The sequence below is a fragment of the Pseudopipra pipra genome, chromosome 2 (assembly GCF_036250125.1).
Source record: "Pseudopipra pipra isolate bDixPip1 chromosome 2, bDixPip1.hap1, whole genome shotgun sequence".
Classification (NCBI taxonomy): domain Eukaryota; kingdom Metazoa; phylum Chordata; class Aves; order Passeriformes; family Pipridae; genus Pseudopipra; species Pseudopipra pipra.
This window is the reverse complement of record NC_087550.1, coordinates 24,989,437-25,014,608: the sequence shown is the minus strand read 5'-3', so window position 1 is coordinate 25,014,608 and position 25,172 is coordinate 24,989,437. Positions and strand designations below refer to the sequence as shown.

The following is a 25,172-nucleotide window of genomic DNA, read 5'->3' as shown; positions in this document are numbered from 1 at the left end:
TTTTTTATTAAAATGGATGCAAATGTGATTAGACCTTTAAGCCTCAATTTGGCAAGATACTTACACATGTGCTTAGTTTTTAAACATTAAATATATTTCCACTAACTTAACTGCCTTTAGTGGAATTTCTAGGACATATCAAATCCTCTTGGGCATTAGTGTCTGGCCGAGCAGCCCCAGCTCCATGCGGGCAGTCTGCTGGCTGTGCAGGTGGCAGCCTTGGTGAAGCAGGGTGCACAGTCAACTCACAGAGCAGGAAAACTTTTAGGGAGCTCAAAGGCATGGTGAAAAACAAAGACCACTGGCCAAGTATCTTTGCACTTGCAAAGCTTGTGAACTGCATAGGATGAGAGCATTTCATGCACAAGACACAAAACAGATAGCCAACATGTTGGCATTGCCTCAGCCAAAACTTGGGGATTGCTCGACCAGATCCTTTAAGAATCTAACACTCGTTCTGGTGACAGTCCTTCCTGACTTCAAGGAGAATAACATCAGTCTATAAATGAACACTTTTCTTCTCAGAAAGGGCTGCTTTCTGTCTCCTTGGGGATTGTTTTCATTTTCAGTTATTTAATTTTATTTTGTCGTGTCTTAGGCAGCCCTTTGTTAAGGAACCAGCTCATCATAACACCCCTTAGGCTATCATCATAAGCAGTCATGGGGTGATGATGATTCTGGAATATCCTGGTAACAGGGCAAGACAGGTAAGGTGGGTACCACAGGAATTATTTGGAGGAGCTCCCCTGCATTTGTCTTGGAGAAGTGAGGCCATTTCTTGGGAATTATTTCATATTCCCAAACCCCACTGTCCATGGTCCCCTAAACTTCCTTAACCACCATCCCAGCTCCCATACTGCTACTGCAGCTTCACAGTCCTCACCCTGAGCCCTTCCTTCCAGGAGGTGCCCCCAGCTCCTCTCCAACCCGACCTAGGTTTGGCCCAGCCTTCACTCTCCCCCTTGCAGAGCAGTTTGCCTACAAAGGAAGCCCCACCTTCTTGGAGTCCTCGTCCAAGCCCTGCTGTGGCCTCAGTGGCTTTGCGTCATACAGCACCTCTGTGTGTGTGGGTGCACTCCTGTTTGTTGTGGAGCCCATCAACATCTGGGTGGGTGGATGCATTGTCTTCCCATTGTCTTGCTGCCTTTGCTATTTCTGGAAGATGCAGCAGCACCAGTAAACCCTGGGTTTCATGTGACCACCTAAGGTTCCTGAAGGACTCCCAGATGATGTCAGTGGTGCCATCAGAGAGGGAAACACAACACAGCATGTCCCTGGATCTTAACCCAGCCTGTGCCTAATAGGGAAAGCTCTGTCTCTTTTTTGTCAATCACCCTCTGCTCTTCCTCCTTCTGGAGGAGGATGAACATAGCTCTTGGTGCTTTGGGTAAAAGTAGTTGGTTGAAACATTGGTTGAGACTATTTGCACTGGAATTTGACCTAACAATGGTTGTCTCAGGCAGCTGCACTCCATGCTCCTGCTTTTCCCCACCACACAAAAGTTGTATATTCCAGCCTGCGCACCCATTCATCCTGCCTTCCCCTGTGCCAGCTCCCCTTATTGGACTTTAATCTCATTCCTTATGGGCTCTGTCCTTCCCATTCAATATACCATTGAACATATTTAAACCTTGAGTTGTTTTCCCTTATTAAGCAGTTTATCACTGTTGCAACCTTTTTTTTTTTTTTTTTTTTTTGCCAGCAGAGAAGGAAGAAATTTATTCTTTTAACCATAAATCATTTACAAAGCTGCTGGGCTGTTAATGTATTTTTTATGTCTCGGCAAATAGAAAATAGAAGTGAGTGTCTTAGTAGAGCTTTGCCGACCTGTTTTAATTTCAGCTTCCTAACCCTGACTCTCTGTTCCCCAGTCTTGGGAGCAGATACATTTCTCTTGCAGAGGCACCAGTGGATACCTTCTCCTGAAGGAGACAACTTTGCTGTGTCAGCAATGTCACGTGTTGTTGCCAGCACTTGGCACTGATCCGCAGCGTGACACATCTCTGCTGACTGGGCTGTGCTGGGAGAATGCTAGCAAAGAAATGGGATCAGGGAGGGGGGAACTTGAGCCTATTTTTGCTTTTAGATCCTGGGAAGAGCTCTAATTAGACTCACGCTCTGGGGTAAGCAAATTAGATGCAGCTCTCAATTTATCCCATGCATCCTCATCCTGTACTTTTCATGTTTGGGCTCATCTGGCCTCAGGTGTGGTTACAGATACCCATGGGGATGCTTGAGGATGCTTTCAGAGACAATAACTGGCCATGGTGATGCTTTCCAAATGTTAAGAGCTGGCTCTTGTGAGGTTTTGCAACCTGCTTCAGGAAAATGAAGCCAATGTATGCCTTTGCTGCTCTCAGTCAATTCTGTGCCTTTTTCCTCTTTAAGGAAATGTAGGTAAAAATCTTTGTGTAAAAGGTGCATTTTCCTTTCTGGTGTGCTGTGACAAGCAGTAAGATAATTAAGAGGAGGGATGTGGGAGGTTTAAGTTGGCATTTGAGCTAGATGAATGGGAAAGTCTGCAGCTCTGAGCTGTTGCTGCAGGCTTTTTGCAAACTCAAGCTGAGCTTCTCACCTTAAATGTGCTTATATGAACATTTGATAAGCTTTCATCTCCAAGTCACTTCAGCTAAAGTAACTGGCTGTGGTCCTTCAAAATGCTTCCATCCCTTGGCATTCATTACTGTTGGATAATGCCTCTACTACAGCAGTGAGCAGAACAGGACAGTGTGTCTGCAATGCAGCTTTCCCCTCTCACAGCAAAGCAAGTTAACCTATCCCCACACCTTCCTCAGCAGGTTATGCTGCTTCATGCCTGGCTGTGAGAGGGAGGCACAGCTTCCTTTCTGCCTTTGCTGGCTTTAGGCCAAAATAACCTTGTACTGGGCAACAAGGCAAATAGCAGAGGATGACAACATCTTAAGTTCCTGCAAAAGGATTCCTTAGAGCTGATCTGTGACAGGAATAGGAGCAAAGGAGAAAGAACTGTGTTTGCCAGTCTCAACTTTGTAGAAGACAAAGAATAGGAAGATACCTTTCTGTGCCCAGCTAACCTTTTGCTTTCCCCCTTGTCTGTGCCTGCAATTTGGAAAATGATGCTTCAGGCATCTCTGGAGGACCTGAGCAGGGAAGGAAATGACTGGCAGCCTGTTGCAAGGACACACCACTCTGATTGTACCTTGTGTATGCTGTCTCTTTGTGGCCTTAAGCCACCTTCTGTAGACAGATTGCATGCTCCTGATTTACCCACCTTAGTCCTGGAGGTGTGAGTCACTGATGACTCCAATTCTGGGCACAGTCAGGAATGGACAAAATCAACACCAAATGGTCCCACAGAATGGGCTGAATCAGGTTTACATACCCCTCCACTCTCAATTCAGGGAAACTATGAGCGAGCACTTGAGTTTCTGTTCCCCCTTGGGTCCTCTCTGGCCTTACTCATCTACTAAAGCAAAAAATTCCCCGACCTCAGTAGTGCAGCTGCTCCTTGAGTCCTCTGTGAATGCTGTAAATTCAAGGACTGCCAGCTCAGATCGCAGCAGTTTCTGTTTCCAGCCAGTGCTGCATGCGTCGGAAGGAAGTGTTAAACTTTCCATAATGTACTTAATTGTGCAACACTAAACCATGGAAGGGGATTAATGCATGCCCAGAGCACAGCGATTGATTAGTTTTATCCTAGCTAATGTCATTGTAGATGCTATTTTTGTTTCTATTGTTGTCCCTTTGTATTTTTATAATCTTGCTATAATACAATGCAGTTGTTTTTCTGCCTCTAACTTGCATGCATACTGCATTCAGGGCAGCAAAGATGCAAGGCATCCATCCCAGCTAGCAGGAGCTGTGAAGAAGGCAGCTCCCCTGGCAGCTTCAGCAAGGCTTGATAGAAACACATAAGAGAAGCCTGTACTGGGAGCACAGCAGGAGCCTAGAATTGGAAAGGACCATTTGGGTCATTGGCCCCCTGACACTGCATCTGTAAACCAGATTTGGGTTCTTGTTCCCACTCAGCACATATTAGCAAGCTGCTCAAACATTATGTTCTCACACTTCAGAAAACTCTTTTGCAGTTCAAGACTGTGACTAATTAAACAAAAGCATTAAGATCTGTTGGAAAAGCACTGTTCAGATGCTCAGAGACCTTAACATCATGTGATCTCTGCTACCTGGAGAGCACAGCCCCTCTTGATTCCCCTAGCAGATTTGAGGGCTCAGCAATTCAGCAAATCAAACTCTTGAGGTCTAAACCTGAGCACACGAGGATCTCACACTAATGGGGACCCGCTGAGAATACCTGAGGCTGACTGGCTTGGTCAGCAGGACCCAGGGAGTCTGTCCCAGAAATAGGAAAGGAATCAAATTCCTCAGTGTGTCATGAGAGCCCCTTTTCTACCCCTGCAAGAGCTAGTCCAGCTCCTCTGACAAGGACATGGAAGAGAACTGACACCATTCCTGAAGTATGTACAGCTAAAAGCTTTCCTGCCTTTTTTTGGTCTGAAAGTCCAATTTTCATTCTGCCTATGGCTGCAGGTTGGGGAGGTCAGCACAGGGAGATATGCTTTATGTCACCTCAATCAGCCAGTTGTTTGAAATCATCCTCCCAACCGGCCTACAGAGAAAGACCTATTTCTAAAAGGAAAGATGGCAGGGGTGGTAGTGACCGCTGCTCACCAGGTCAACAGCTGAGGTCACAGGGGGGTGGTCAACAGGATGTTTCCCTGCTAGTTTTCTGTGTATTTCAGATGAGGTTATAAATGCCAAGGAAGAAGGGTCAGTGTTACCAGTTTTATGGGTAGCCAGCGTCCCTGATCACTCAGTCTAGTTCTTGGCAAGAAACACTGCAGGGCTCAAGTTCAAGATCTGTGCTCCATTGGAGTGTTTGGTGATGCAGGTTCTACAAGCAGGATGGAGTCTGCTGCAAGCTGCCTCCAGATACTAGACCAGATAAACACTGCATTTGGTTAGACAGATTCTGAACTAGCAACTATAGCACATCTGGAATGAAGTAGGATGTTCATTCCCTGGTGAGAATGGGCAAGACCAGTACTCAAGCAGCTTGATGAGCAGCCAGTTTGAATGCTGTCATATCAGTCTGGATAACTTCAGTGTCATCCGTGCTTGCAACTGCAAGCCAGGCTCCTTCCAGTTGCTGCACAAGCAGGTCCTGTGACAGAAGTATTGCTGGCATCTGTCATTGTCTTCTCCAGCTGTGAGTCTCTCCTTTCTGGACTGTAGATTTTGCTGCTGCTCAGTGTGTTGAGTCTGCAATGTACCTCAGCTCATTTAGGGTGGGAGATATTCCTCTTCTTTGGCACAGGAGGTATCTTTGCTCCCAGACTCAAAGTTGTGAGGCAGGCCAAAGGCACAGCTCCTTGTTTTCTTTTCATCTCAGGAATGAGACTGCTCTGCAGTTTCTCCCTCCATAGCCTACAGTTGCCAGATGGAACATTGTGTTTCTACCCTTTTCTTGGAACTTTTGTGTGACCTCATCTTTGCCTCTCTAATGAGGGACCTAAAATGTCATACTGCCAAAGGTATCTTCCCCAGCATGTGGCAACAGGATTGCTAATTGCTCTGGGATGAGGGGGTGGGGGGTGGGGGAGCCATTTCAGCCATTCCCTGGGTTTCAGATGCAAACTGATACAGCTTGAAGTTTTATTCTCATTTTCCCCCCAGCCACACACATTTCTGCATGTTTTCCCTTGAGGTCTGGAGATGCAGAATGGAGACAGCTGAAGCTTTTTCCATGCCTTTCACATCTTCTTCCCTCCTTCCTCCCTTGCCCATTTGCTTCCCTGGCTTGCCAGCACCGCAGAGTGAACCTGTACCCCTGCCTCTGCCTTTGAGTATCAGGAGTTTGCTGCTATCAGGTGCCAAAAGCTGTTGACTTACCAACAATTCTAGGGGGTACTTGCAAAGTAGAGAGTGTCCGTCAGAAGGTGAGGCAAGGCAGGAACTTGACTTTCATGATATGAATGATCCTCCAAAAAACCTTCTATTTTTCTGAGGTCCTGGGAGATGAACACTCTGAAGATAAATATAGTGGGGGAAGACCCTCTCTATTGCGCTATACTGCAACCCAGCCAGTGGTGAGCACGTTTCCCTCTGAAAACCAGGTGCTGGGTGTGATCCAACAGAGGAGGACTTGCCCTTAGCACAGCTTCAACAGAGTGAAATAGCCACAGTGATTCCTGAAGGCACAGTCTCAGCCTTGTGGGCCTTGTGGTCTCTGAGCATCTGCCGTCATGGTGATATGGACTGGTGATTGTACGCTGGCTGTTCAAGTTACAACCTGGCCTAGTGATGTGATCACGGTGGAAGTCCTTATTTCACTCATAGGGCTGTCAGCCAAGGTAATCTGCTGGTCTTGCTGGTGATCTCTGGCAGAGATGTGGCAGTGAGTGAGAGCTGGGAACATTTTCAGCCAAACTAGAAGGAGTCAAGTGCTAAGATATGCCCATGTCTTTCAGCTTCACTGTATCTGGTATGTTCTTAGGGTTCTGAGGCTTGCAACCCTTGTAAGACAGCTAGCAAACATGTAGCATCTGACTCCTTATACACAACAGGGAGGCAAATGGTCATTGTGGGACTGTGTCCTACATGCTTGTGTCATGTTGTATGAAGTATCTACATGGACTCCTTCATGAATGCAGGGGAGGGAGCTGAGTGTGCCACTTGAAAAAACAGAAGTGAACCATCAAAAATGAAATCACAGCAATCTGTTGCCAGAATGATACTTGATCTTGGAAATATGAAGAAATTCTGAAAGTGCCTCTGTAGCCAAAACATTGTTCTGCTGACTGGTTCCCTGAGAGGGGACAGAAAAATGGAACATCTGTTGTAATTAGTGATGGGAGCTTGCTGCCTCGGGATCAAAGGAGAACATCGTTTGCTGAATCAAGCTAAGATCAAAGTGTCCTACGTACAGGAAGGGCCCATTCCTCTTTCTGCTGACAGTGGTGTACCCTGCTCTTCCTCCAGGCATGCTGCTTACAGGGATGCTTAATTACTAAGTAAGAAAGAGACTGCATATACGAGAGAGTGTAATGGCCATTGTAATCCAATTCTGAGAGACGGTTTGGTGGTGATCGATTCCTTGTCTCTCAAAAGTCATTAAACTTCTGAATGCTTAGAAAATATCTGGATTGTGTAACTATGCAAAAGGAGAGCCTTTACAACATCCTTTGCTTGATTTTTCTGACCTCTTATGTGTAATTTGACTCAGTAGACTGGGCTGTATGTGTGTGCATATATCTATATTTGCATTTATATCTACTCAAGGGAATTCAACTTCTCATTCCTTAGGCTGAATTGAAAAATTCTTATCCCAATAGATATGCTAAATTTGAAATACCTTCCTCCCTCTCTCCCCTACCTCTCTCCTCTTGCATTAATGCAAAGCCACATTTTTGCAACTCCTAATTTTGAAATGTTTAAACGTGTATAATTTGGCTGAGTTTTTCTACTATGTATCTTCCCAGGCATACAGGTTTATAAGTGTATGTGACTTCGTGTGCATCCATCTGTGTTTTGGGCCATGAGTATTGGTGTAGAAGGATGCAATCACACAGACACTTGCATAGATGGACAAGTGCGTGTGTAAATGTGTTACGTTTCCTAGTAGTCTTGAGATGCTGTAGCTTTCGAAGAGGATTTGATCTTTGCTCTTTCAGCTGTCTCCCTGGGAGAGGAGTTCTGTTGCAGTACTGCCCCCCCAGAGCTGTGTTAGCACACCAGCCACCTTCCTGTTTATGCTGGTGGAAGAGGACTTTGCCTACATTTGGTCTCCTGACTCTCCTGTCGCCTTGTCTAAGCTTACTTGTCAGAAGAGGTTGTGTGTGTTTTCCCCAGCCGTAGCCCTGCAGATGCCATTTAGCTTAACAAAAAGAGTTCTTGTCTTTGAGTGCTGCCTGCCTTGTATACATCCCAGGCCAAAGAGCAACTCTGGGATGTATGAGGCAAAGGTAAATCTGAGGAGCTGGCTTGCCCGGTGCTTTGGCAAGACAGAGACAGGACAGTATAGTGTGTGTGTGGGTGTCCATCTTGCAAGCCAGGTTCGAAGCAGCTCCTCTTGGCAAAAGAAATTGATGGAGACCTCAGCAATTCCTTAGTGCTCCCTTGCTCCATGCCATTAAAATTAAAAGGGATGCTGTGGTGCCTTAAAAGGGGGAGGAGATTACTGGGTGTTGCAGGATGATGAGTGGGGTACCGGGAGCAAAAGGAATATATGTCTTCTTTCCTTTTCTTTTTTTTTAAATTGTTCATAAGTAGATTGGGAAATCCTCAAATGTATTGAAAATTATTTTTACAGTGATTAAATTATGTATGTTGTATTTTAGTGTTTTCGTTATTCTGCAGGATGTTTACAATCAACTAATAATAAATATTAGGAGTAGCAAGAGGATGATTAGGCATGAAGATCTCATCGTCTTGATGATTGAGTGATTGATGTAACTAACCCTGCAAAGGCAACTATGAAGTGTAACTTTTCCAGTAAATTTATTCCTAGTGAATACTCACATTTAAGTATTACTTTCTCTGAATGACAATAATTTGAATGTGTGGGGTTTTCTTAGAGGGTAAAAAAGGAAGGGATAAGGGATGGGACTGAAGAACACATATTGCTGTTCCAAGGAAGATGAGAAATTTGTTTTCCTCTTGTGGAGAGCTGCTCATTAAATCTATGCCAAATATGACAGAAGAGCTTTCTGCACCATGTTGATGAGAGAGGTTAATCCAATAAACGTTCAAAACATTGTGAATCCCTGCACACTGTTTAGCACATGGGTGATGCCAGGCTGGACGAGTAGTCATGGCAATACCTCCTTCAAATTTAGGCCTGCAGAAAACAATTCCTTGTCAGGGTCATATTCAGTAGGAGGCATCTCCAAAGTTGACATGGATCAATTCTGGGCTTTGGGCTACTGCCACTGCCTGGCCATAAGAAAGTGAGAAGTCCAAATCCATTCCCAGAATGTTGCCCACAGACACAACTGGAAGGCAGGCGCCTTGTAATAAGGGTGATGGTTACTGCTGGCTTTTCAAGTTATTTACTTGTTGCTGAGAGCCTTGCATAGGAGATTGGTGGATTAAGGTTTCACCAGCTGTTCCTCATCCAGCCACCTAATTCTCTGTGATGTTATCAGTGGTGATGAAATGTTTCCCTACGAATTTCCAAAATTTTCCATATTTTTAAATATGTCCCAAAACTGTGAAGAAATTTGGAATTTTTTGTTTGTTTGTTTGTTTTTTGTTTGTTTTTTTTTGTTGTTTCTTTGTGGTGGGTTTTTTTGGTTTTTTGTTTTTGTTTTTCCCCAAAGTAAGAAACTTTCCCTTGAATTTCACTTGGAGAGATTGAAGTGGAATTTTGTCTAGCTCTATTCTGAAGCATTTTTGAGCCTCCCTGAACTACCTGGGGCTTTGGAGATGGGAGATATGGAGGAAGGAATAGAAATTCAGAGGAGGTGCTTGAGTATTCACAATGTCCTGGGGTATTGCAGCTCCAGAACAGTCAGTGCAAACCCTGGAACACATCATAGGCTGTTCAAGTGCTAGAAAATTTGTATTTGTATCATCTGAAGGTCAGCACTTCCAGCCTCTGAGCACACCATCTCTTTAAGGTAGTGTGGGAAGGATCGCAGCAGACAGGCATGTGGGAGACCACTCAGCTTTTTCTCAGACATTAGCCTGTTCAATTTCTTTGTAGTTCAGATAGAAAACTATTCTCATGAAACATTGCACCTTCAGCAAAACAGTGTGTCTTGGCAGAAAATAGAAACTTTGCTGGCAGCCCTTCCTTGAGTCAGCAAGAGAATAGGGTGGCCCACAGACTGCACCTGAGTGTTAACAGTATTCTGATATTATCTTGGAGCTTGAAAACTCCTTGCTTTCTCCTCCAGGAGCCTCTCACATGGTTTGAACAAGAAGATGGTGAGCTGTCATATAGAGACATAGTTTTTGTAGTCACTATTTTGATTTTGTGGGGAAAAATGTTTTAAAGATCTAGTGCTACTCAAAATAGTGGTGGAAACTCCTTGGTTCATTTGATAAGATTTTGGTGTTAAGAACGGAGAGATTTCCCTGTGTGACTTGCAATCTTAAAACTGCAGCCTTGAGCTGCTGTACTGGGTAGCTGGGGCTATCAGGCTTTGAGCTCTATCTAGATTGTGTGGAAAGCAAAGAAGTGAATGGTGGAAATGCTGGAAAATTAGTGAAACTTTGTGAGATCCTCCATTATCAGTAGTCATTTTTCACCAGCTAAATAGAAATGCCTAGACTGGAAAATATTTTGGCTTTTAACCCTTTAAAATAAAAATATCACTAAAATACTTCTGGTCATGCTGGACTTTATGAGGCCTAGAAGTCAGGGGAGAACAGTGTTTCTCTTTTCTTACCCCTTGGTGAAGACTGCAGTTTCCTTTTCTGTTTCACTGATGTTGGGTATTGATGGGTTTGAAAACATATTTCATTATCTCTCAGACACAACTTGGCTGCTCTTCTACTTCTTTCCCTGCCACCAAAGCCAACCCAGTTGTTTTCATAGACTCTAAAACCAGAGTGCTCTCACTTTAAAGGACCACCTATCTGCATTTGTCTGTGAAAATGATCTGCATGAGAGCAGTCTGATCTGTGAGGAAGGAGTATAATTATTTTTAGCCCTAAGTAGCTGGTAAGGTACAGCTGTGTAAGAATAGGATGCTGATGTCATGACCTGTAAGTGTATGGGGCCACCTGCAGTGCTTTGAACTGTGTGTCCTTCTCTTTCCAGGTCTGGTGTGTCCTCTGGAGGTTTCTGTCAGTTCAGGAAGTATCCAGGTTGCCCGAGGCCAGACAGCAGTATTGCCCTGCACCTTCACCACTAACGCTGCTCTCACTAACCTTAATGTCATCTGGATGGTCATTCCTCTTTCTAATGCCAACCAACCTCAACAGGTAGGTCCTTTCTCACTGGAGTATGTATTTCTTTGAGGCTTTCCCGTTCCCCACCTTTTTTGGGATGTATACCCTTTACAATGCTGAGTCTCTGGTTGTCCCAGAATTTCACTATCCCTTCATTGCTGAACATGCCCTCTGGATCTTACATTAATCTGATTTCTTCAATGCTCAGTTAGCAGATGCACATTGTGTTCTTGGCTGCCTTGGCTGGATGTGCAACTGGGGCAGGTGTATGTGATACTGTATTGCTGCCCTGGACCTCTAGTGGTTTGTGTGTTCAAAAGAGCACAGGGGATGTAATCCAGGTTTCTGGAGGGCCTGGGAGTAGCTGCAGCCTTAAACCTGTGAAATCTGTGTAAAATGTCCCGTAACACATAACCTCTCATAGACTTATCACCCCTTTAACTTCCCTTCTTATTTTCTCACTGTCTGTTGCTTATGCAAGTCCATTCTTACGAACATTAGCAAATGAGAGTGTATCATGGTGGGCACAAGAATCATAACCTGAGATCTGCTGGCCTGTTTTTTGCCCACGTACTCTGACAACAGAAGAATGCCATTTCGCTGAAATACATCTGTCTTGGCTCACACTGCCCTCATTGCATTTTGTATTCAGTGTGAGAACCCACAGTGGAGAGTACTTGCTCCTCAGGGATTTGGTCTGAGTACAGTCTGACTGGTAGACACTGTGCAGGTTCAAAGGTTGCAATGCCTGTCATTCAGTTCATCCCAAAGATCTTCAGTGAGCAGTGTCAAATCATGGCAGGATCTTACTGACTGAGACTCAAAATGATACTGTCCACTGCGCAGATACTTTTCAGCAAAGTACTCACTGACTTGCAGAGAGTCTCTGTTTCTGTACATCAATCCTGACCAGATGGGTAGTGACTATTATATGAAGTAGGCTGGTATTACCTATCCACCTATGTCAGAAGATTTGGGTATCTTTCTTGTCTGTTACCTTTGTGAACATTTTTATTGACATAAAATGTGCTACAGAGTCTGTTCCTCTTTTGGAGAAAACACCTCTGCTAGGATATAAATTTAGGTCTGTTTATTCAGAGATCCTTTAGTAACTTGTCCTTTTGGCTTTGGAAGCCCATGTTTTGCTTGCTGTGCTTCCTTCTTGCTCAGCTCCTGCAGAGTGTTGTTTGAGCCTTCCTTTCTTTTCTAGGTTATTCTCTACCAAGGGGGTCAGATCTTTGGTGGTGCACCTCAGTTCTATGGGAGAGTGGGGTTTGCTGTGACAATGCCAACCACCAGTGCCTCCATCTTCATCAACAACACTCAGCTATCGGATACTGGCACATACCAGTGTTTGGTCAACAATCTTCCCGACCGAGGCGTCAGGAATATTGGAGTCATTGGACTTACTGTCTTGGGTGTGTTTATTGGTATTATGGGGGAGAGGGGAGGAACAGGGACAAGGGGATCCTCTGTGCATGGCAGTGCATCATAACAGAGCAATATGGTAGTGTATGCATTGGAGCCCACACCCTGTGGTGAGGGATAGGCTGCCTTGTGGCTACTGTGTGAGTTTGTAGGGCAGACAGACTCCATATGCAGGTAGCATATAATGAAGTTTAAAATAAGATGGAGAGAGTTTTTGTGGTGGGATTGTGATACGGAGTTGCAAAGAAGCATGAAAAAAGTACAAGGGCATCCTGGACAGCTGAAGGAACTGTAAGAGTTTTGTGCATAGCAACAAGAAAAGATGATTACTTTAGATCTTTTCTTCCTTTTCACGAAAGCAGTTGGTTCTGGATGCTCCCTTTGATTTTAAATACTCTAGAGTGAGTGCCATTTTAGGGATATGAATGCAAAACCCACTCAAAGTAAATTTTGTCTGCAGCTCTGTTAGCTCTCACCATCCTTGTTATCTCAAAGACAGAAATGTTCACCTTTTTCTCAAGGGAAAGATCTAAGGGAGCTGGGTCCTGTGAAAGTCTGTAACCTTGATGGGCTGGTGGGTCAGGAATCTTTGTGTGAATTGTCACCCCCCAAACCTTAATGGGTTCTTGTTTGCTGCCTCACTCTTGTCCCCTTGTCAGCTTGTGCCGGTGTCCTTGCTTTCCCCAGCAGCACGTGTCCAGAGTGAGCCTGCACTCCGCTGTTTGGTTATATTTCCTGATATGCTATCACCTTCCCCTCTTCTCTCGTAGTTCCTCCTTCTGCCCCGCTTTGCAGAATCCAGGGGTCCCTGGACGTGGGCAGCGATATCACACTGACCTGCAGCTCAGAAGAAGGCATTCCCCGACCAACATACCTCTGGGAGAAACTGGACAATGTTCCCAAGTTGCCCCCAACTGCCACACAAGGTGCTCATTCTGTTGATTATCCTCTTATTTCCCAGGTGACAGCCTGGGTTTTCCTTTGTCTTTGTTGCCAGAGGTGGCGTGGCTCATTGAGTGTCTGCCATCATTTGCATGGTCATTTTGTTGGAACGAAGATTCCTAAAGCCCATGGTGGACTAGGTACCCTCCAGAGGTCACTTAAATGATCATGGTGTTTTTCTGTACAGAAACATGTTCCCACTGAAAAACAAGGATTGAGTTGGATGGGAGAGAGAGAAAGTGGTTGCTAGATGATGGGATGTGACTGGAAATCTCAGCTGTCAACTCACCTGCATTTTAAACCAAATGAAATGCTCATAGAACGGAAAGGGGAAGAAGAGAGGCAGAATCATCCCAGGAAAACAGTGACAGCTTCTTACACTGAGGCCACCATTCTCCAATAAATTACTGCCAGAGCTGCTTTTCAGATGTGTGTAAAAGCAAGGCTCTGATCAAACTGGTATTTCCCAGCCTCAAGTCCCACCCATAAAATTTCTGCCTAGGTGTCCTGATCAAGTGATAGCTGTGCTTTTGCCCTTTATCTTGCTGTATTTTAAGAATATGCAAGCTTTCAGTTTTAGGTAATTCAGGAATGAGGAAAATTAGCAGAGCAGGGGGAGGGGAGCCCAGGGATGGGAGAGCAGGGGTTCTACAGAGCAAGATTGAATTTAGCAAGTAGATATGGATATATGCATATATATCTATGTATATATATTTTTTCACATCTCTTTCTTCCCTGTTATCACACAATACTGAGAATGCCAAGCTTTCATTTGCAGAAATTCATCTATCAGAAGAAAAAGAAACATCTAGTGTAAGCTCCTTAAGACCTAATCTTGTCTCTGTGTGTATCTGTGCACGCAAAATGCTTCCATCTCAAAGTTATTTCCTAATTTATTTCTCTCTTAAGAGTCTCACACCAAAATTCTCTATTTGCTGGCTTTGCCTTTTCATGGTTTTCCTTAAGGGGGGGAGGGATTTAAATCCTTCTTTTCTCTCTGACTAGACCAAGTCCAGGGCACTGTCACTCTCCGAAATATCAGCACTGTGTCCTCAGGTCTTTACCAATGTGTGGCTTCAAATGCCATTGGAACCAGCACTTGCCTTCTGGACCTGCAAGTCATTGCACGTAAGTATTTTGCCAGGGGAGACTTGGCCACCAGCTTCTGTCCTGTGACAGTAAAGTGTGTAACCATGTTTGCTGTGAGCCACCATGTGCCTCTCTGTCAGAAGATAATTTTGCCCTGGAATGGGAACATTGCCTTTCCCCCCTCTCAAGCCACAGTAGCTTCAAATACTCATGGATGGCCACAGCCAATCCCTGATTTCTCCTCTATGCTCTGTTCAATCATTTCCACAGCCCACCCACGGAGTATTGGCCTGATTGCAGGAGCGGTGGCCACGGGCGCCGTTGTGCTCGTTGTTTGCATCGTGTTGGTGGCCGTGGCACTATTCTACTGGAAAAATAAACACAAAGAAGAAGAAGAGGAGGAAATTCCAAATGAGATAAGGTAAGGGTGAGGGAAAGCTGATGGCAGGGGACCTCTGATCACGCAGCAAAAGCTGTTGCTGGCAGGAAGGGAATTGGAAATCTCATTCTTGCTAATCCTGGGCATGTTCCCCTGGGTCAGGGGAAGATGTCCATATATGTCTAGAAAGTGGAGAGAGAAAATGAAGAATGTAACAACACATCTTTTTTTTCAGTATTGCCTTTAATGAGAGCTTTGGCTTCATAGAATCACATGGGTTGGAAGGAACCTTAAAAGTCATCTGATTCAACCCCTCTGCCAGCAACAGGGAGAGGACTTGATGTTGTTAGCTCCATAGGAGAGTGGCATGGTTGGAATCCTCACCCACAACACCAGACAGTGATAGCTGAAAAGCTCTGGAGATACAGCTGTGATATTCTCTCATGTTACAATCACAGGGTTTCCCTCTGGTAGCATCCTGCAGCTCCCTTGAGGATCAGCTTCATTGATTGTACAGTCATACTGACTGCCTGCCAAGTATCAGTGGCTGTGACAACCACTGGTTTTGTCCCTCTAGACACAAGACCGTGGGTCATTTCCCTCAGTGATAGTCACATGGAGCAATTAATGTGCACAGAGGTGGGTCCTGCACAGAGGGGGGAGCAAACAGGTCAAGGAGCAACACTGATTCACGTTGGTGCTTTCCTTCACCCCAGCATTGTGGTGGTGGGGGCGGTGTTGGGCAAGTGAGGCAGCATCCTCTATGTGCTCTCACACCTTCTCCTTCCCAGGGAGGATGACCTGCCACCCAAATGCTCCTCTGCCGCAAAGACGTTCCATGCTGACGCGTCCTCATCAGAGAACGACACCCTCACCTCCTCCAACACCTACAACAGCCGCTACTGGAATGACCCCAAAGCCAACCACGCCACAGACTCCTTCACCCGCTTCAGCAACAGCAACGACGCTCACCAGCCCCCCTTCTCGCGCTCAGGGAGCACGAGTGCCCGCCCTGTCTATGCCAATGGCGGCCACCCATCCCCGGCTCCTCCTAAGACACTGGTGGTGACGGCCAGCACGGCGCCGTCCCCTCAGGAGGTGATCCGGAGCAATGGTTCAGTCAGCAGGAAGCCACGGCTGCCACACACCCGTTCCTATGCAGTCAGTCAGGCCACGCTGGAGCGGATCGGGGCTGTTCCCGTCATGGTGCCCGCCCAGAGCCGGGCTGGCTCCCTTGTGTAGGACCGTGTCAGCTGCTGAGAGCTGAGCAAGGAGCCTCTCATACCTGGTGGGGCGAAGAGACCCTACTCCTTCCTGAAAGGCAGTGAGGCAGAAGGGGGGCACACACTTAACCTCTCCACCCTGTCCTCCCTGCTTGAGGCCACTGCCAGCTGGTGGGACAGCCCTGTCCAAGCCGCTTTCCCCACAGCTGTTGGAGCTCCTCCTGCTGATGGACACCACAGATGTGCCAAAGCCAGAGGAGCAGAGAGGTCGGGAAGTGTTCCCCGGCTGCTGGGCCCCAGCTGGGATATGTACCTGGACCTGACCTTGGAGGGAACTTTTGCTTTTATTTCCTGTTGGTTTTGTTGGGGACTGATTCCATCCATTTGGGTCTTTCAGGGAGGTTCAGGGAGATATATATATATTAATTTTTTTCTGTTGTTATTGCTATTTTTTTTCCAAGAGGACGACAGCCTGCGTTTGGGCAGGGAAGGCTGAGCAGCCCCAGCTCCCACTCCATGGCCCTGCCTCTGCCTGTCAGATTAGGGAGAATAGTGCACTGGGGCCCGATTTCAGGGGGCATGGGAGACAGGCTGGAGGAGCAAGATGAAGGCACAACCACCAGCCTGGCCAAGGGGATGGTTGGGTGAGGGCGTGGACTGGGGAAAATTTGTCTTTATTTTTTGCGGTTCTTCTCCCACCTCAATATACACGCAGACAAACACACACACACACACACAGATACATGCAGGTCCTTCTCAGGCTGGGTGTTTTTCCTGCATTAGGTTGGGATGCCACCAGAACCCTATTTATAGCTGTGGAGGATGAAGCCATGTGAGTATCTTTCCTTGAGACACTCCACGTGTCACTGCTGCTGCTGCTATAGGGCTTGCATCTCTTTTTTTTTTCTTTTCTTGGGGTGTTGCTGGGGTTATTCAGGAGGCAGAGAGGAGCCGGGTGGTGTGGTAAGCACCAAGCAGGTTCATGAGGCATCCACTCCCCTGGGCTGCTCTGGTTTAGGACAAGTGACTTCAAACCCCAGCTTTGATGTTTGCCTGGTGGGTTTTGCTCATCAGGATATCCAGGGCTGGCCAGCATGGAGGGCACATGGCAGTCTTGGGGCCTTCAGAGGCATCAGAGATTTCATTTCTGCTCTCCCATGTGCACAGACAGGCTGGCAGGATTTGTATGCAAATACCTTTCTTTAGAAAGCTGAGGCTTAATGGAGGCCCACATGCTATATCTCTGTCTCTCCTTCCCTCAGTGTCCCGGGACTTGGTACTGGTGGCATCTGCCAGTGGCTCTGCCATCTCCTTGCAGTCAGGCAGGTGGTTGTAGCTGGCATCTCTACTTTTTTCTATTGCAACTAAATAGCCTTAATCAAAGCCAAGAGTTGAAACCTCTGAAGGAATCTGATGCCATTTGGAGGGCTGGACTCAGGGTTGGGATTTTGCCTCCTAGAGAGCACTGACTCGAAGAGGCTATGTCTGTATGGATGTCTTGGCCCTCCCATGTAACACCAACCTTTGCACAGGAAAAAGCAATGATCACCTCCAAAAGCACCAGAGCCCTCACAGGTCTGCTCTTGGAAAAGCAATGTGGGGAATCACAGGTGACTTTCAATAGTGCTCACATTGGAAAAAGGGTCTGTTTAAGCCAACAGATTCTTCCTCATCCCCACTTTCCTTGTCCTGGCACGGCTTTACTTTCCCTAGCAGTGCACAAACCTTGGGCAGGGCCTTCTACCTGAGCAGTACCTTTCAAATGAAAGCACAGACTCTGAGGAAGAGGAGGAAGAGGTGAGGGCTGGGTTCCCATATGGACACACTGGCTTTTTGGGAGGCTGGGAGCTCCCAAGCAGCACTAGGTTTGAAACTTGGCTGAGATTTTGTGCCTTCTTTGCTTAAAAAAAAAAAAAAAAAAAAAAAAAAAAAAAAAAAAAAAGAGAGAGAGAGAGAGAGAGAGAGAGGGAGAAATCCAACTTCCTTTCCTTCCCCCTCTACACAACTCCATCCAGAATGGGTGGAATGGGTGCAAACCCCTGCAGTGGTGCAGGCTGGCAGTAGTTGCTCTGTGTGTGCACACACATTTCACTGGAGCAGTCCTCTCTCCTGCCTATCTGCTCACTTTGCTGCTGGGTGGTAAGATTGACAGGGGAAGAAGAGAGGCTTTAGAAACCCTAATGTGGGAGGGGAGAAAAAACAACAAAGAAAAGCTCAGACACATTCTCTCTGCTTTTGTAACAACCCCTGTGTGACATTTACAGGAACACTGCCCTCAGCAGGCGCCCTCCTCTACTGGGAAAGCTCTTCTTGTTCCTACCCTCCATAAGACTGTTTGCTCCTCTTTCTTTGTTCTTTCTAATTGTATAAAATTCAATAAAACTTTATTCATATAAAAAAAGGACTTCTGACTGCCTGCTGCTGCTTTTTTCCTCCCCCTATCTAATTCTGTAACTACAACGAATTTGGCTATTAATACTCATCCTTGATTTGACTGGCAGTAAGCAGTGACCATGCAACTAAGAGCTTCATGCTATTGGACCAGCCAGTTTGGTAGTGAGCCCAGGTACTACAGACTTGTTTTACTCACTCATAATAGTCTGACACATTGCCCTTGAAGGGACGATTTCCCAGGCATGGAAGATTTCTACTTCACTAGACAAAGGTAGGTTTTATTTTCTGTCATTTGACAGAGGAGACCCTTTGCTGATTTGAGTGATGTCAGAAATTAATTTTTTTTTTAAAATGGCTAACTTTTGCTCACATATTGATTTTCCAATCTAAAAAATGGCATGTCCATACTAGATTCAAAATCTAAGGCAATTACTGACTTTCTTGGGCTTTTGGATAAGTTTGATGGGGGGAACCGTCAGGAATTTAACAGAAGTGCTGATCCCTATAGACAGAGCACAGGAGATTTCAGTGTCTGGGCATTCACACTTTCAGGGCATAAGGGGACTGGGAAGCACACGCTTCTTAGTCTGTATCAACAGCTGCTACCAGAAGGTTATTATTAGTTAGGGCAACCTGATGTTTTGCCAAATATTTAGCATTTTCTTTCTTCTCATTTTCCCTACTTCTTTTCTAAAATCCCCCAGGTAATCAGAGAGTGATTATTAAAACAAGAAACTTACAGATCCAACAGCAATGGTAATTCAGCCCTGCTGCACATGCACCATGTTCTCATTTTTCAACATCTACTTTAAAATACTCTTGTAAATGTGTTTTCAGCTATGGACCTTACTGTAAATAAGAAGACTGCATTGCCATTTTCAGAAAGTTGTCATAGGAATCTTAGTGTTACCATTGTTCATCTTTTGATTGTGCAATCTTGATATGACATTAATAGCATCTTTATATTTTATTCCCATGATAGCACTGTCAGTATTCTGCTATACCATCCACTCCTTGCCACTGGTTTGCCCTTTACATCATTCTTCTGCACGTCTCTATTGATCTATAGCAGAATTTCCTAAGATGCAGGATAGTTTACTAGGTTTGTGCAGCACCTGATATGCTGGAGTTTTAATCTGTAAATTGTACCTAGTGAGGCATTGCTGCAATACAAATATCTAGCAAAAAAAAAAAATACCAGTTAGATAACTTAGTATTGCTCCAGAGTTTTAATTTATCATTAAAAATCAAACAAAGGTTCAAGCTATTACAGCTGTAAGTGGAAGTCACTACTGAAATGCTTGAGCTTGTTGACAGACTTCAACCCCATCTGTGTAGTAGAAATTGTCCACATCAGTGGGTGCCATGGATGTTACTTTAAATGTTGGTACCTGTCAGTTATACCAATTTCTACCAAAGAATATGAGAGGGGAACTTGTTTTAACACAAGGGTTAACTGTACATTTGAGTGCTGAGACAGAAATAACTATGAGAGGATGCTTCACACTTTAGAAGTGGACATCTTTTTAGAGGTCGTTGTAGAGGAGAGATCAATTTAAAATATTTGGGAAATGTAGTCTGTAAACTGCTAGAAGGTTTTTTAACTTACACAGCTTTTGGACTTGTATCTGCTGATTCATCTGAACTAAAAAAAAAAAAATAAAATTAGTCAGATGCATGCACTTCAACACAGTCTTGCTGGAACACAGATGAGTTTCCAGCAGAAGCCAGTCTAACAGATGGTGCCCTGTCCAAGACTGCCTGGTTTCCCCATAAGGACAGGGAATGCTCAGGAGATCAATCCTCCTCACATTGTGGTTTAGGCACTCATGAAGAGTACCTCAAATCAGGGTACCTCAGATGACACCGAGGTCCAAGGTAACTGGGTGATCAATTTGGAACTGGGCAGAGGAAATCAAATAAATGTTTTTTATACTGGAGGAATGTTCAGGATAATCAGAGTTTCGTCAAGTACATTGGTAAGTTTTTGCAGGTTACTGGATTTTTCTTAGAAGCAACATTTTGCATCCCAGTCTCATCTACTTAAGGCATGCAAGTGCCTTTCTGTGTCTTCACTCCAACCAGGATCTTCCCAGCCATGGCACCACTGCTTTGTAGGCAAGTGGATGAGCCTGTGTGTGTGTCTGCCAACACCAAGTGAACCCAAAACGGTTTAGCAGATTTTCTTATGAGGGTCTTGAACATTTCCACGATAGGAAAAACTGAGGAAGCACATGCCTTTCACAAGTTCACTTCTGAGCAAACCCAGCAGGCCCTCACATTAACTCATAACTAATATATGGCCTCTGTTAAAGGGAGGCCTGGAGCAGAGCTGTTGTCAGCTATCTTGATCTTCTCCCTGTGCTTTTTCCAAGTGCTGCTGGCCATGCTGCCTGCAACTTGTTCTCCTGATGCCAGCAAAGCTGGGGTTCCCTCACTGTGTCCTTTTTACAGTTCTGCTCTTGCCACAAGAAAGGCAAGATGTGCTGAAGAGGATCAGGAATTGATGTCATTGAACTCACTGAGCTGTCTCTCCTTGGCTGGTGAGCAGGTGAACATCAGGGACAAAGCAAGCCTCGAAAGCAAGGAAAGTGAAAGGCTGTGGCTCTTTTTTTCCACACTGCATTCTTCCATGTCTGCCTCTGTGCAATGCAAGTGCCTGCAGGGAGTTACTGAGAATCACCAGGTCTATGAGCTCCTAAGCAAGGGAGTGCACATGCAAGGCGTTTCCTGAGGTTTAGTACTAGCTCAGAGCTCTTGTCAGCTGGTGGGCAGTGCAGAGAAAGGTTTCCTTAGATCACCTGTGCAGCCATGGAGGGGAGTGGGAGATAATACGTGGCAAGAGCTTCGGGCATGGATTGGTGAATGCAGTGTTTTTAGGAGGAGAAACTTGGTAGCCTTGGGACTTCCCGACTCCGGGGCCCTGGCATATTTTCTTTGATGTGTTTCCATAGACAAGGACAGATAAAAAAGCACTTTTCCTTTCCCTGTGGTAGAGAGCATTGCTGATGTGCAGGAATGAGATTAAGATGCAGCTTGCATGGCTGGCTGGCAAGTGATTCTTTAGAACTGGATGCAGTCTGGGTCAGGTCCTGGATTTGGCCTTATTAAATCATACTTGGGAAGGGATGATGACTTTAGTGACACATTTAACTGTAATGATGCACTTAATGATGACTTAATTGATACACTTTAATGGGAAAACTGATGTGGTGCATGCACAAAGAGAAACATTGGCCTAATACCGTAAAGCCCAGAGGCTCTGTAGTTTACCTTGCTTGTATCTAAACTAGTGTGTTTGGTACAAGGACTGATCTACACAGTCTGTCTTCCTGGATACTACCAATATCTGCAGAGTTTCTCTCAGGTAGCTATTTTTCTTGAAACATTTCAAGATCCTTTGGCAAGCAATCACCAGGTTGTTGTCCGTGTGGACACCTGAGATGGGGAAAAGGTGTGTGATTTGGGTTGCAGCAGCAGTTTCTTTAAGTTGTGGCAGTTTCTAAGGTTGTATGGTAGCCTAGAGACTCTTCTTTAGTGCTCAGCATCACTGGTGCAGCCTTTCCATTTGGGATTCTCTCCTCTCTTCTTGGACTGAGCCTTGTGGCAAAGGCGTGTATGCCCCTGTGACCCACATGAAGGACCAAAAGTGGCAGTGGGTAGAATTAGCAGAAAAGCCAGTGTGAGTTTAGACTCTCAAAGTTAAGATGTCTCATTAGGGATAGAAACTATTACAGAAATGTGCCATGAATGTCATCAGTCCTTCTTTCTTTTGGCTGTGGTTTGCTGTAGGGAAAAATGTACAAAATCAAAGACTACCTTTTTGTGACACAAACAACAGGAATGGGTGAACAGGATGATGAAGCACGTAGATCTCCCACCAGTGCTTTCCTGGGTGCCCTTGCTCAAGGCTGCAGAATGCAGTCTGTTCCTGCTATCTGTAAACATAATCTCCATGTCCATAGTCCATAGTTTTGTTTCCTCACCTTCTTTGTGTGTGAATGCATGCTCCATATGCCCATCCATGCTCAGGGACACTGAAACAGGTTGAAAGCAGGATTGTAAATCACGTGAAAGCCCCATGCCTTTGCTCAGTGAAGTCACATAGACCACACATTCCATTTGTTTTCCAGGCTAGCCTGTTGCGTATCTCCCAAATTACGGTGGGTTTCGCCGCTCCTCTATCCTTCCACCAGTTCCACAGAGAAAATTTCTCCACAGAGAAAATTGGTTACTTCTGGGAAAGTAAGCAGAGAGGTTTGGGGCTATTGTTCGAAGAGCGGCTGCACATCAGTCATTTAACTCACTCTCCTGCCAGATTTGGGTCACAAAGATCGCCCTTTTTGGTGGCTCTATGATGACATCCTCTGGAGGGATGAAGAACTACATCGACTCCCGTTCACTTGTTCAGTTAGTCTGCACCAGGCTGCACCTCCTTACTAGCTCGTAGGTTGTTTTTTTTCCCTTGTGGTCCTGCAAGAACAAAGTTCTCTGCCTCTTGAATATAAACACCTCTTCCTTTTTATCTCCTGTGATTGTTACTTAGGATCTGCCCTCAGTACTGTTGTATCTGCTACGACGTGGTGAAGAGGCTTGAGTACTTTGTCTGTGTCCCAGAAGCAAATGGTTTTAACCACAGCTTGCCCTTAGCTTCCCTGTTCCTCCTCTTGTGATTGTCTGTGGTTCAAAGGCAGGGGGAATGGGGAATGGGCTGGGACATGGGCAATGCTGGGGAAAAGATAGGACAAAAATTGTGTAAAGAGCTGCTGCCTCCTTATTTAACTGTATCCATCAGTTCAACTGACTTCTTATGGGCTCACAACTGGCTTAAATTTGTTCTACTGCCCTGCGAGGCTGACAGGAGCTGCCTGGCTGAGTTTTCTAGCTCCTCCACGTCAAGGCAGCGTTTCATAGCTTAGAAGAGCACCCAGTGGAAGAGCCACTGCAAACTATGTGCCTGCCAGCCAGCTCTGAGGATTCAAGGCTGCACTGACCTTGTGAAACCAGCAACCATGTCCACGCTCATTAATGGGCCCAGATTAGTTGCAACATCAAGGTCATGCAGAATTTGGGGTCAGATACGAGAGCAAAGTACTTGCTCATGCAAGTCTGGCAAAGCTTTGGTTCAAAAAGCAAGGTGATTAAATGCAAACCTCCCAAGTTTGATTTTCTTTTCAGCTACATGTTGATGGGAAATAGGAAACATGACCCTAATAGATTTTGGATGTGACTAAGATTCCAAAGATTTTCACTTTTCAAAGAACCATCTCCAGCCCCAGGAAGTGGACTCCTGGGATATCACAAAACAGAGCTTGGTTCCAGATTTGTATTTACTAAAGATGGTGTACGAAATGGTCCAAATCACAGTTCAAAGTTCAGCTACTCAACAAATACTGTTTACTTTTGAATTGCAACTCATACTCAGGATTTCCATGTCATGCCCTCATTTCTATTCTTGTCAGTCAAATCAAGAACATACAGCCCATGGGGCTTTTCTGGTAGCCTTTCAGCTGAGTTTTGATATAAATTTTGTGGCTCCATCTCTCCCCAGCACACACCAGATACACAGTATGTCTAACCTTTCTTTCAAGTGACATGAAGTTCCTTGTCCTCTGGCTGGAAAGGAGCTGCAGTGCCTGATGTCTGTGTCATATTTCTGAGCAGGGAGTTTCAGGTCTGCATTAAAATTGATCAAATCAGTCTCTGTAAGTTTTAAATTACTTTTGTTGGCCACAAAGGATTCTTAGACTTTAGATTTATGTTTTCTTTTCCTTTCCAAAGGATTTTGGAAGTTATCAGTGACTGTCTCTTGCACATGTAATGGCCATGCACCTTTGCATCGTATTTCAATTCTCATAAATGGAAATCTCAGCATTAGACTTGTGTTATTCAGAGCAAATCCATTGTTTGTTAGAGTGAAGCACAAATGCAACTGCTGCACAAGGTAGTAGTGTGAGAGAATAGTTGCTAAGTTGTTTAGAACATGGTCACTATGATTCTTCCCAATGTATTAATTTGTTTCATGTCCTTTTCATTATTCCTTTAAAACTTATGGTGGTATTTCTGCTGCTAAGCTGTACTTAATAAGCAGGAAGAGTATTCCTTTTCCCACTAACAGATTACCTTTAACACTTGCTATTGTCAATACTATTGAAGTCAATGCTATTCCATTGGGAATGGCTCCACTCCTGCATTTCCTCCCCCAGTCTTTGTCAGCAATAAGATCAGGGACAAAATGAAATTGTGGTGTGACTTAGAGAAGTAAAAAGAAACCTCTGTTACCTTGTCTCCACCTGAGAGTGGCACACAATGAAATGGAGCTGTTAAACTGATTGAGTTAAGTTGGGGCAAAGCCTGACTTGTGCATTTGGGGCTGAGAGCAGCATAGTTTGATTTAGGGGAAATGAATGAAGGCAGTGTTAAGTTAACTTGCAGCAAGGGTATTCACCCACAGTAGCACCCCAGTGTATGGAACACTGGTTTGCAGGCCAGCTGGTATTGAAGCCATAAAACATCTTCATGTAATGAAGCCAAGTTATATTCAACAACCAGTCACATCTCAGCCACTAGGGAGTTAAATTCAAACTCCGTTTTGAGCTTAAATATAAATGTTCTTTAAATAATTCTTTACTTTGTAGGGATGTGATTTATATCCTTTAAGAGAAGGAAATTACTCAAGAGGATAGAAAAAATAGCACATTAAATGAAGGCAAATACACTGGGTGCTCGTGATGCAGCAAACGTGCTGCTGGGGTCCTAGTCAGACCTGGGTTTCACTCTCATCTTGTCATTGACTTGCTGCATTACCTGAGGTAAGTAGA

General features: G+C 45.0%; 1 protein-coding gene across 1 annotated transcript in view; it reads left to right on the top strand.

Annotated features, from left to right (window-relative positions):
- IGSF11 (immunoglobulin superfamily member 11) overlaps positions 1-18,361 on the top strand; it is a 102,137-nt gene extending 83,776 nt beyond the window's left edge. Inside the window, exons 2-7 of the mRNA XM_064644409.1 lie at positions 10,766-10,929; positions 12,107-12,314; positions 13,095-13,250; positions 14,272-14,394; positions 14,626-14,776; positions 15,526-18,361. Coding sequence (XP_064500479.1) covers positions 10,766-10,929; positions 12,107-12,314; positions 13,095-13,250; positions 14,272-14,394; positions 14,626-14,776; positions 15,526-15,976 — 1,253 coding nt within the window. The 3' untranslated portion in view covers positions 15,977-18,361. The remainder of the gene's footprint in view (positions 1-10,765; positions 10,930-12,106; positions 12,315-13,094; positions 13,251-14,271; positions 14,395-14,625; positions 14,777-15,525) is intronic.
- Positions 18,362-25,172: the final 6,811 nt, after the last annotated feature.